This window comes from Canis lupus, chromosome 8 (genome assembly GCF_011100685.1).
Source record: "Canis lupus familiaris isolate Mischka breed German Shepherd chromosome 8, alternate assembly UU_Cfam_GSD_1.0, whole genome shotgun sequence".
Taxonomy (NCBI): Eukaryota; Metazoa; Chordata; class Mammalia; order Carnivora; family Canidae; genus Canis; species Canis lupus.
The window spans coordinates 13,922,140-13,935,363 of NC_049229.1; the positions used below are offsets into that span (position 1 = coordinate 13,922,140).

At 35.5% G+C, this 13,224-nt stretch overlaps 1 protein-coding gene and 1 long non-coding RNA gene across 5 annotated transcripts in view; one reads left to right on the plus strand and one right to left on the minus strand.

Annotated features, from left to right (window-relative positions):
* Positions 1-548: 548 nt before the first annotated feature.
* On the plus strand, positions 549-7,878 carry LOC119872836. The gene is made up of 3 exons (XR_005363133.1): positions 549-604; positions 5,330-5,451; positions 7,636-7,878. It is a non-coding gene; the product is annotated as an uncharacterized LOC119872836 (long non-coding RNA).
* LOC608513 overlaps positions 6,584-13,224 on the minus strand; it is a 77,843-nt gene continuing 71,202 nt past the window's right edge. For all 4 annotated transcript variants that reach the window (XM_038544489.1, XM_038544487.1, XM_038544486.1 and 1 more), the window contains 3 exons: positions 12,113-12,219; positions 8,532-8,622; positions 6,584-6,944 (listed from right to left, as the gene is read on the minus strand). In XM_038544489.1, coding sequence (XP_038400417.1) covers positions 6,828-6,944; positions 8,532-8,622; positions 12,113-12,219 — 315 coding nt within the window. In that variant the 3' untranslated portion in view covers positions 6,584-6,827. The remainder of the gene's footprint in view (positions 6,945-8,531; positions 8,623-12,112; positions 12,220-13,224) is intronic.

The window sequence follows — 13,224 nt, forward strand, 5'->3', positions numbered from 1 at the left end:
ATCTTTTTTGACTGGTTTCCCTTAGCATGATGTTTTCAAGATTCATCCATGTCCTAGCATGTATCAATACTTTATTTATTTTTACTCTGAATAAATGCCATGGTATGGAATTATTTATCCACTATTCTTTATTCATTTATTAGTTGATGGATCTTTGTTTCCCCTACCTTGTTTTTTAGATATTATAAATAATGTACTATGAACATTTGTGTACAAATTTTTATGTTGGACATATGTTTTCCTTTTTCTTGGGTATGTATTTAGGAGTGGAATTTGTTAGGTCATATGGTAACTATATGGCTAACATTTTGAGGAACTGCCAAATTGTTTTCCATAGCATCTGTACCACTTTATATTCCCACCAGCAATGCAGGAAGGTTCCAGTTTCTCAACATCAACCTAAAGTTTTTTTTTTTTTTTTTTTTTTTTATTTGAGGGAGAGAGAGAGAACACAAGGTGAGGAGAGCATCGGAGGGAGAGGGAGAAGCAGGCTCTCCCTGAGCGGGGAGTGTGATGCGGAGCATGATCCCAGGACCCTGAGCTCATGACCTGAGCCAAAGGGAAACACTTAACTGACTGAGCTACCCAGGCACCGCCACATGAAGTAATTTCCAAGCTTCATTTTATCCCATAAATTGTATGTTCCATGTTATCAGAATGCAGATCTATTTTAAGGAAGCTGCTTTTCCCCACTTTGCAAAGACACTTCAAATACAATTTTCTTTCTCTAAGAAAAGAAGAGAAAGATACTTTGGTTTATCCTAAAGTATCTTCTAAGTAAAAATCTGTGCTGCTTTCATCTTCCAACAGAAAGAATGGCTCTTCTTATTTGCACCTTGCAGTTTGACCTAAATAATAATGTTTATTTGGCAGAAAAAATAAACAAAGCTGGAGTCCAAAAACTGAGTCATTGTTTTAAGTAAATCATCTATAATCTAGTTACTCTTTCTCCCTGTAAGCCAAAATCTTGGCATGTTTTCTGTCTTCAGTTGCTTTTGAAAATTTCAGGTATTATTTTATAATGTATGAGTAATTTAGTAAATGAGGGGAAAAAAGAAAGAGATTGAACCAATTGTTTATATAGGTAATTTTTTAAAAAAGATTTTATTTATTTATTTGAGAGAGAGCAAGAGAGAGAGAGAGCACGAGCTAGAAGGAAGGGGCAGAGGGAGAGGGAGAAGCAGACTCCTTGCTGAGCCGGGAGCCCCACTCAAGGGCTCCATCTCAGGACCCTGAGATCATGACCTGAGTCGCAGGCGGCCGCTTAACTGATGGAGCCACCCAGGCCTCCCTATAGGTAACTTTCAATGTAAAAACAGTCACATTAATAATTTTGATTTAGGATATTATCATCATAGTATTACTATCAATTATAATGTTAAAGCCATGCTGCACCTCTCTTTCATTCAGAAGCCATACATTTTGAACTATGACCTAGTTGTCACTTTTCCTCTTGGTTTAAGCATCTAACAGATTTATAAATCACAGCTGTAACTGGGTGGGGATATGGGTAAAATAGTTGAGGGGAATTAAGGAATGCACTTGTGGTGAGCACTGGGTGTTATATGAAAGCATGGCATCAGTATATTGTACACCTGAAACTAATATTACACTGTATGTTAACTAACTGGAATTTAATTAGTTAATTATTTTTAAAGATTTTATTTATTTATTTGACAGAGAGCACAAGCAGGGGGAGTGGCAGGAAGAGGGAAAGGAAGAAGCAGACTCCCCACTGAGCAGGGAGCCACATTTGGGGCTCCATTCCAGGCCTGGGATCACAACCTTAGCTGAAGGCAGACACTTAACTGACTGAGCGACCTAGGTGCCCCAACTAACTGGAATTTAAATAAAAACTTTTAAAGAATCACAGCTGCAGCTTATACATTAAACAATTACTCAAGCAATTCTCACATTGATGAAGAATCCAAAGGCAAAATAAGGCGGCTTCTCTCCATTTTAATCTGTTGGTTTTGTGGTTAATATTAGACTACGAAATTTAAAATACAGAGATAGCATAACAAAAGAGCACAGGCTTTGGAGTTTAGGTAGAAAATAGGATTGAATCCTGGCTGTGCCATTTACCAGCTGTAAAACTTTTGGAAAGTTTCCTACCTTCACTAAATAAAACTCAGTTTACTCATCTTAAAACTCATATTAAATAGGATTAATAGCTCCTACTTCATTGGGTTGTTGTCAGGCTCCATAGCTAAAACATCAAGTACAAAATCCATGTCAATGAATTTAGATTTTTTTCTTAATCAGAAAATCTTCCTTAAGCACTCAGGATTTAAATACATATTACCTTCCTGGTCTCTAAGTCTGTCTTTGATTTGTCAGTATGGAAGTATTTTAATAGTATTTAACTATTTCTACTTAAGAACTGATTTCATAGCTTGTGATCTTTTCCTGCCATTAGATTCAGATTTTTCGTATATTTTTTCCTTCTTAGTCTACAGGATTATATTTTCATTTATTCATATTCGATTTATCCTAGGTTACCTTGGGCATATGATTCTTTTCCTCATCTTCCTCAAAGAAAGTAGAAATTTGAGAAAATAAGTTTTGGAGAATTTAACAACCGAGGATTATTCTTGTTAGCAAAAACTAACTTGAAATGAGGATCCTTGATGCAATTATGATGATTATATCTATCAATTTTCATGAACATGTCTTTAGAGAGAGAATAAATCAATTTCAATTTGTATTCTATTTATATGCTTTTCCTTGTGTCTGTCTCAAGGTATTTACCATTCATTTAATGCACATAATACTCCTGTGAAACTCATGGCCCAAAAACATTAATTAACTTAATTTGCAAGTGGGTAAACTACAGCCTAAAGTGGTTGAGTTGCTTTAGCCATCTGGACAAGTCTAGGGAAGTTGATAACTGCCAAACAAGGCCTGTTTAATTATGTCCCAGAATTGAATTCTTCTGAAAAAGAGAAATCTTTTTCTGTGCTAGCATGTCCCCAGTGAAACCCTTAAGTTTGTTGTTGTTTCCTTTTTCCCTAGCTAGATTCTTCATTTATTTACATGAAAAATGTTTGGAACTTTATGCCCCACCCAGATCCTTCTCTTCAATGCTAATTAATATCCTTGTTTACTTTGTGTATGTGTATATGAACACACGCATGCACACACACACACACAGGGGTGTGTTTCATCCTTGGCAGGTTCCTTTTCAAGTTATTGTCTTAATTTTTGCCTCCTAGCATTCATTTTTGGCCATATACTTAGTACTTAACTAATTTTTTTTAAAGATTTTATTTATCTATTTGAGAGGGAGTGAGTGGGAAAGGGAGAAACAGACTCCCCACTGAGCAGGGAGCCCAACATAGGCTTGATCTGGGGACCCTAAGATCATGACCCTAAGCTGAAGGCAGACACTTAACTGACTGTGCCACCCAGGTGCCTCAGTATCTATTTTTTATGCTGATCGTATAAGACTGCATTCAGTAGATTCTTTGCTATTATCTTTTGATTTATTCTGTTGTAATGCCACATTTGATTTTCTTATATATCTTCATAAATGTAATTTTTAAACCCTCTTCATGTCTGGATTTATGTACTCCCTAACAAAGTACTGAGCCCTCCTAGGTACATCTTGACTCCTTTCTTTTCCCTATGTCCCTAGAGTCACTGGACCACAATATGGCTTCTATAATTTTATTCTGATCATATCAACATGCTGCTTAAAATCTTCTAATGGCTCACCCTCAGAATAAAATGTGATCTCCTTTGCTTGGTATACCACTCTCTTCCTGATCTGGCATCTATCTACTTCATGATCCTCGTGTAAATCCTTCCTATCCTGGGCTCTAGTCATACTAAAATACTCACTATCCTCTGCCTCTGCACATGGTGTTCTGTTAACCAGGAACATTTTTCCTTATCCTATATCTAAACTAACGAGTCACCCCTCTCCCTCCTTAGAGTCTGAGTTCTTTCATGGTAGAGCCAAGTGTTTTGTTTTCTCTATCTGTAGAGGCTGGCAGAGTGCCAGATACATAGTGTGAGCTTAATACATGTTTGTGTGATTTGTTTGTGTAATTAATAGCTGCATGGCTTGGAATTCACCATCAATAGAAAATATCTTATGATGACTACTATTAATGAGGTTTTCATGAGATCCTGGAGTGTTTAAACCAAATAGGACCTGGTTTGGACATCAAGGGTGTCTGCATTTAGTAGAAGGGATTGGAAGTTCGGTGAAGGAACAAGATGATCAAACTTGGATAAGCTCTATGGAGTTCAGTAGTTTTAAAGGAGCATCGGCAGAAAAAAAGGTCTAAGAAATAATTTTGTTTTCTATCAATTTAACTCTTTCATCATATTTGTCATGTATTTTATGAGCTAAAGAGCTAAAAAATTTGGACATTTACTATAATCTTAATGTTTTGAGTTGTCTGAGCACTAGTAATGCTATACGAAAAAAGATTTAGTTTTGTGTTATTTTTCATTTGGCTACTAAATACAAAAATATCTTAACTCACTGCCCTTCCTCCCCTGAGCCTTGTAAGACAGAGCAGACACTGAAAGGGCAGGAGGGAGACTGAGGCCAAGGAGTGACAATTGTCAGGATGTCTAGCTCGCTCAGTGAGTAGAACACATGACTCTTGATCTTTGGGTCATGAGTTCAAGCCCCAGGTTGGGTTAGAGATTACCAAATAAATAAATAAATAAATAAATGTTTTTCTGTAACTTTATGCACATATCTATGGAAACCACTGATAATCTGTGCTCTTCGGTGTATTCCACTATTGATAGCTGAATACTTAATTTTTTTTTTTATTAAATTAGGGGCTGGATGATACAAAACTACGTTTACAAAGAGACTTGTTCCTCCATGGTTCAGAGTATTGCTAGTATTATCTCTCCTTCTGTCCTGTCCAGGGCATTCTAGAATGGGAGTTCTGGCATTCACCCAGGGCCATAGCAGCAGATTTTGCTTTAGAGGTTCATGCTTCTGAGAACAGTCAAATAAACACTAGGGCAACTGGGAATCAGAGTTTAGGAAATACAGTTTTTTAAGAATAGGTGCATCATCAAGTGAAATTCAATTTATGTTCTATGTTTATAAGTATGTGCCATATTATTAATAAACTTATTTTTCACGCATGTTTACTGTTTGTATCTTATGTATTTGCTAGTTAGTATTGTACTTGAAATTTTTTTTTTTGTGTACTTGAAATTTAAGTGACTATATGTTATTACAATAAATCAATACATTTAATTATGTATAAAACAATCATATGAATAACAGCCTCAAGTATTTTAAGTATTGAAATATTTTCAAATACTTCAATTAATTTTTCTCCTTTTCCAGAAATCTTTTCAAAATTTCAGAAAATCTGCACAGATTCCTGGAAACATCCAACTGTTACTGAGATGCCAGGATTCTAGTAACTCCGTAACTCTGCTTTAGCTTCTTCTTGGGTGACTAGAATGGTAAGAATATTTAATGAGTTAGCAGGAATAAGTAATGCCTCTGTGACTAAGAAATTAATGGAATTCCAGCATTTATTATTATACCAGATACTAAATATGACAGATAATAATAACAGTAAAAGTTCCAAACTTCTTTTATTTTTAGCACTTTCTTTAGCTATTGAGCAATAATTTCTTGAAAAAACAAACAAAACAAAAAATAAAGGGGTGCCTGGGTGGCTTAGTGAGTTAAGTGTCCAACTCTTGATTGTCCGACTCAAGTCATGATTTTGGGATTTTGAGATTGAGCCCTGAGTCAGCTCCAAGCTGGGTGTGGGGGCTGCTTAAGATTCTCTCTTTCTCTCCCCTCTGCCCCTCCCCTCTGCCTATTAAAAAAAAACAAAAAACCTAAAACATAGATTTCCAAAAAGTTCCACAACTCCAAAATGTAGGTTAAAAAAAAGTAATTTATATATAACACTAAATATGAGATTACTAGAACTAGGTGTTAGGTGTTCTTTTGATGTTTCAGTGTACTTTTATTTATAAAATATTTTATTCATTCATTCGTGAGAGACACACAGAGGCAGAGACATCGAGAGAGAGGCAGCCTCCCCATGGGGAGCCTGATGTGGGACTCGATCCTTTGACTCCAGGACTCTGGGATCACGACCTGAGCCTAAGGCAGATGCTCAACCACTGAGCCACCCAGGTGCCCCTCATTGTATTCTTTTAAAAAAGTTTTGCTTTTCCTGATTTCAAAAGAAATCCATTCATTACAGAAAAAAACTGTAAAATACAGAAAAACATGGAAAAGAAAAAAAAATTATTAGTAACTGTTCCACCTAGACAAAATCTGTATTTATATTTTGGAGGCTACCTTTCTAGTTTGCTTTTTCCTAGCAACTGTGATTATTTTTTATTTTAATCCTTGTGCTAGCCTCTTCACATAAAGCTGGATACAAGGAATCTTACAGGATAGAGATCTAATAAATGGGATACAATGTAGCCTACTTTCCCCTATATCCTTCTCTCATGATAGAAACACCTTTTAATCCTTTTTGTTATATTTGGAATTGGTACACAGAGTTAGTGACTAAAGACATATTTATGTTTTTAAAAAGATAAAAGAAACAGGGGGAAACCAAAAATATTCAGGTAAATATTTTAATTAAATTATCACAGAAATCAAAGTTGTATATAGACACAACTATGTGTCTATACACAACTATGTATATGTACATATACATATACAACTATTTACAAATAGGTAAACATATATATAAGTCTAAAAGAAATATACAGAAGTATGTGTCCAGGTATTGGGGTGATGTTTCTTTTTTATTAATTTGTAATATATTCAACAAAACATTATGCTGAGGTAGGACTATTTTATGTTATAGAATCTTATACAAATGAATTTGTTCAAGAGCTTCTCTGTCAATATGCTTTTCTGGGTATACATCATAGTTCAGTGTTACCTCTTCAACCCAGGAAGATAATTGTATATTAATCTGAAAGAAAAAAGGTTATAAACAAACATGAAAACTGCAGAATGATTCTATTCTCTAAAGCTTCAAGAAATCATGATGAACTAAGTAACTGAACACAACAGATTTTTTTACAACAAGCAGGACTAAATTTATGTGGTTATTACATGAACGATTCTTTGTTACTACATGGTAGGTCTGTGGATTCAGGATTTAATTTATTTTGATTTTGGAATTTGAAAGAATAAAGAAAATACAGAATAGAGTAATTGTTTTAATGTAACTAATTTAATAATTATCATTAAACAATAAAAGATTAAAAAACAATGAGAATACACAGAGGACAGAGAAAACTATTCATAAACACACAGTGATGGTGCTAAGGGGTTAACTTGAGAGGGGCCCATAAATATATATGTATTTATTTTAAAGTGGGCTTCACACCTAGCAGGGAGCCCAACACAAGGCTTGAACTCAAGACCACTGAGATCAAGACCTGAGCTAAGACAAAGAGTCAGATGCTTAACTGACTGAGCCACCCACATGCCTCGTGGAGACCATGTATTTTAAAAGGCATGCTTTTATAAGCATGGAAAAGTATAGTAGGATTATACCACCCATGAGATGGGTCTCTCCTCGAAAAGAATTAAGTGGAGGGAATGGGGAAATTTTTCTTTCTTTCTTTTTTTAAAACATTTTATTTATTTATTCATAGAGACACATACACACACAGAGAGATGCAGAGACACAGGCAGAGGGAGAAGCAGGCTCCACGCAGGGAGCCCGACGCGGGACTTGACTGAAGGCGGCGCTAAACCCGCTGAGCCACCAGGGCTGCCCGAAATTTTTCTTTATATATCTTTTCTTTATATATCTCAGGATTATTTCCCTTGTTAGTTCAAACATGAATTACTTCTGTAATTTAGATGACTGACAAATATTTCTTAAGGAAGTGTTACTGATGATGGTTTAGTTTTCTTTTTTAAAAGGAAGATATAGATGCTTAAATTTGGCAGTGTTTATAGGTAAGAAAAACACCACTAAAGAAAACTATAATAATACTCCATTATTAAGAAATACAACAGTATCTTTCATCTAGGGGTCTCTAAGAACTTTATATATACCCTTTACATAAGGTCAACTGATTGGGCTGAAACCTATTAAATATGAGCCTTACTTTATATGGAGAATCTAAGGAACAAAGAAGCAGTTTGTATAAGATCCCAAACTGTACATAGTACATGGGCTTCCAGTCTACACATCTGATTCTAGAAGCCTTGAGCAACTGTATTCCTTTTGTTCTAATGGGAAAGTTATGATGTGGGTGTTCTAAGCCTCTTACAAACATTTAATAGCATTTGTTAACCTAAAACTGTAACCCTCAGGTGAAAAAACTGGGTAGAGAAGCCAAGAAATCTATATCAAGATAAGAATTACAATTTCAGAGCTCTTGAGGCCAATGAACAAGCCACAAACCAGGTCTTAGGCTTAGTTACTGAATCATCTGTTGCTAGATTCAGACAGAATGTCTCTAGAATATCCAAACAGCTATCAGGAAAAAGGAGGAGAATAGTTTTGACAGTAAAAGTGCTGGGAAAGACGCTTACATACCTGCAGGCGTGAAAGAGAATCTTCAAGACTTGGTACTGTTACTAATAACGATCCTTGTTTCCTTACATTATGGCTGATACATTCCCAGGCTCTGCAACATATTAAAGACTTATATTTTAGGTTTTACCAGACACTAAAACACTTTTTAAACAATGAAAATGACAAGAGAATATGTAGCACAGGCAATACCTACAAATCCAGATGGGCAAAATGTCTGCAGGTAATAGGACTGCAGCAAAATACTAGAAATTGGTAAATTCCTCAGTTCCTGAAGGGGGTGTTGGCAAAATTGTGATGTTACAACACTGAAGAGATTTAACAAGATGGGGATTTGTGTTAATAGCAGGTATTAAGGCTAAAGCTTAGTTTTCAAAACCAACATACAAGTCAAAGCTGGATCAGCAATTAAAGCCCCTTAAACTCTTCTGGGGTTTTTTTTGTGGGGGGAGGGGGAGAGGGAGAGAGAGAGAGTGTGTGCACAAGCATGGTTGAGGAGAGAATCCCAAGCAGGTTCTAAGCCCAGTGTAGAGCCCGCACAGAGCTTGATTCCACAACCCTGAGATCATGATCTGAGTGGAAATCAAGAGTTGAAAGCTTAACTGGTTGAGCCATCCAGGCGGCCCTGAAAGCCACTAAACTCTTGATGAAATGTGTCAAAGCTGGTTCTGCAGAACGGAGAAGGGCTGAGAGGTAGAAGTGGGGAAAAGTCATGCAGAAAGGCCATAGAAACCAGAAACCAAGTAAAGACTTACAATACAGCATAATATGTAGATTACATCTTTTAAAATAACATCAAGACTGAAACTATACTTTATTTGGTGGTCAAAAATATTTAATGGAAAGACTTTTGGACAATATGGCACCTGCGAAGTTGAGTGGGCCAGCCAGGTTGAAAGCACGATGAAATGCCATGTGCACATGTATGTGCCATAGGGCAATGTCTGACCGGTTCTGACTAACTTCAGTGCAGACGTGAACTGGATTTCTGTATCGTGCATGAGTGCTGACAGTATACCCCACTACTGGGAAGCAGTGGGTAAGCAAAGCAGAGATGTGCATCCCTTGCAATGGGCAGGTGGGCAGTGGTGTCATTTCCATTTATTTTAGTTACAGCAATAGTTATTAGGTTTAGTATTCTGGAGTTTATTAGGCAAAATGATACAAATGTTCTTTTTCCCAGGCTATATCTAAAATAATGTAGCAGTGCTTGATAACAGCCACTGTGCTTAGGCTAGAGCTATTGTTTTGATGTGGTTCCTTAAAAATGACATTTTATAAGCTTATTTAATAAGAATGAAGAAGTTAATTAAATTGGCATGACTGGTCATGACTCTCAAAATAGTATTTGCTGTTTCTGGTAAGTTGTCATTGTAGTAGTATCTGCTTCACCTACTCAAAAATGCATTGAGGCACCTTTTAAACTAACAATTACTCTACAAATCTGGGATGTTATTCTGTAATGAGACTGAATTTATTCTGAAGCCTGAGCCTTTCCTGAGTACACATTTTCTATTATTACAAAATATTTGTTTTCTCATATATATTAACTCCTACAGCAATATCATTCAATTTGTCCCAGATTCTAATTAAGACAAGTCTTTAGAGGCTATATGTAGCATCATTTTTGTCACTCAGTACAATACAGAATTAACATAGGTAAATGATCATTTTGACAGAACAATCCCAATGTCAGAATCATTTACTGTCTTCAAAACATTCTCCTAAATATTGTCATTCATGACTAGAACCTATATTTTGAACGCACTGCACTAGATTTAGGAGAAATGACTGAACAAACACATGTGGCCGATACCTATTTGCTGAACAATGTAGAGAGTGTGAATGAATGTACCAAGAAAGCTTTTAAAACAACCCAAACATTCAGTATTTCCGATGTCAAGTTCACCAGTGGCTTTCATCATTCTTTGGCAGTCAAATCTTTCTGTAATGAATCTCCAAAGACTTTATGGTGTTTTTTTCTTTTACCTTCTTAAACAACAGAAACCTGGTAATACTTCATTCTCCAACAATTATGTAATGTTTTGGCTACTGGTCATTAGCTTAAAAAGGTGAAAAGTAAATCGCACTTTGTCCACTGGAAATTAAGTTTAAAGAGGTCTATGATTAAAATTTTGCAAAATAAAACAAAACAATTTTGCTCATGTTCTGTTTCTGGTCTTCAGTCTGTGACCAAAAATTGTCACACATTCTGGCTGAACTTTGTTTTTTTTTTTTTTTTTTTTTTTAAAGATTTTATTTATTTATTCATGACAGACACAGAGAGAGGGAGAGAGAGAGGCAGAGACACAGGCAGAGGGAGAAGCAGGCTCCATGCAGGGAGCCCGATGTGGGACTCGATCCTGGGTTTCCAGGATCCGGCCCTGGGCTGAAGGCGGCGCTAAAGTACTGAGCCACCCAGGCTGCCCCTGGCTGAACTTTGATTATGAGATTAGTTTTCATTGAATTAGTTTCTTTTTAAAATATTTGTTAATTTCATGATGACCTTCACCTACTAGTAATGGGTATGTGCGTGCGTGTGTGTGTATGCATGTGTGACAGAAAATTGGGGGAAGGGCAGAATAAAGAAGATAAAAGGGTAGCAGGATAAAGAGGGTTAGCCATTCAGGATTCTACTCTGTATTAACTATATGGTCTTTACAGCCTGTAGTTATATGATCTTTTTATTTCTCTGTAGTACAAACCTTACTGATGCACTGATCCAAACATTTGTGTAATTCCCTTTCACATACATGGGAAGTTTTCTTGCATCTAGAGTACACATATGCCATTATGAAAAAAACCAGTCAGCAATCCTAACTAGCTAGAAAATCAATGTGTCAGATTATAGACCACAGTGATTTCCTAATTAGAGGAACCTTCTGGCTCTGAGGGTCACAAAGCAACAAATTGTGGCAGAGAAGTCAAAATACTGATCACAGATAAGCTAATTTTTCCATTCCCTGAATAGTGGAATATTTTTAGGAACCTACTATTACCACCTTAATATTTTTGAAGTTTGATAACTACTCACTCTTTTGGTTAATATTCTTATATCACTTACAGAAATTAATTCCCAGGATTTTGTGATAGGATAGTACACAACTTGTTTTTCTTTTTCTTTTCTTTTTTTTTTTTTTTTAACAACTTGTTTTTCAAAGAAAATAAAATGGAGACAGAAAAGAGTAAGTATAAACGCCCATTGGGAATGGTTATCTTATTGCATCCCTGATGGCTAAGCAAATGCCTGGGTCATGATATCATTTAATATATGCCACCCCATTTGGTGTAATATTTTACAAAGCTGGACAATATTTTTGTTTTATACATAACATATTTCAAGATTAACATAATCTTGTTGAGGTTGTTTTAAAAAACAGTTTACTATGAAAATATTTCTACTTTACCATCCCTTTAAAAAAAAAAGATATCTATTTAAGTAATCTTTACATTCATGTGGGGCTTGAATTCACGACCCCCAAGGTCATGCTCTACTGACTGAGCCAACCACCCACCCAACTAATCCCTTTTTATACTTTGCTGATCATATTTTAACAGATTTCTTCCTTGAATAAATAACATACCTGGCCTGTTCTGCTTCATCAAGAAAATATTCGAAGACATTATTCATTATAATAACATCAGCATTTTGCAGAAGTGAACCCTGGGTACAGATGTCTGCATGAAGCACCTAAAGAAGAATGGGTTCATTTTAAGAAAACAAAGATAACCACAGAAGAAATATCTATTGGTTCAATGATACTGTGAGGCAATATGAGAAGTTAACCCTACTTAAAATGGGAGAAGGAACAGTGTATTTAATAGTATCATCTATGGGAGATACCTTTTTTTAATGTAGACTTTAAAAAAAAAAAAGAATTTTATTTATTTACTCACAAGAGACAGAGGGAGGCAGAGGGAAAAGCAGGGAGCCTGATACGGGACTCAAACCCAGGACCCAGGATCATGAGCCAAAGGTAGATGCTTAACCGACTGAGCCACCCAGGTATCCCTCTATGAGAGATACTCAATATCTAATTAAAAACCATAAACTTGTGAAAGTTTTAGATAGATTTATGTACATAGACATATAATTATGGTCTTTCAACTCCGACTTCAGAGCTTCTTCCTCTATGACTGTATCATTAATTTTAAGAGTCAAAGGCCCTAGGTTCAGACTCTTGCTCCATCATCAACTAAATCTGTATGCTTAGGCAGTCAGTGTCCTCATAAATAAAATGGAATAATATCTGTCCTGATCCACAGAATCAACTGGGATCATATAAAAACTATAAAAGTAATTTATATACTATAAAATGTTAATACAATATGTTTATTGGCTTTGTCTGACTTTTCATCTAAAATTTATTTGATTATTTATCCAAAAAAGCAAACAAAACAATTTATTTAAAAAATATATGCCTCACACCCAAAACAACAAAACACCTAGGAATAAACTTAACCAAAGAGGTGAAAAACCTGTACTCTCAAAACTACAAAACACTGATGAAAGAAATTGACGATGACACAAAGAAACATTTTATGCTCATGGATTGGAATAACAAATATTGTAAAAATGTCTACGTTATCTAAAGCAATTTACAGATTTAATGCAATCTCTATTAAGATACCAACAGAATTTTTCACAGAACTAGATAAACAATCCTAAAATTTGTATGTAACTACAGAAGACCCC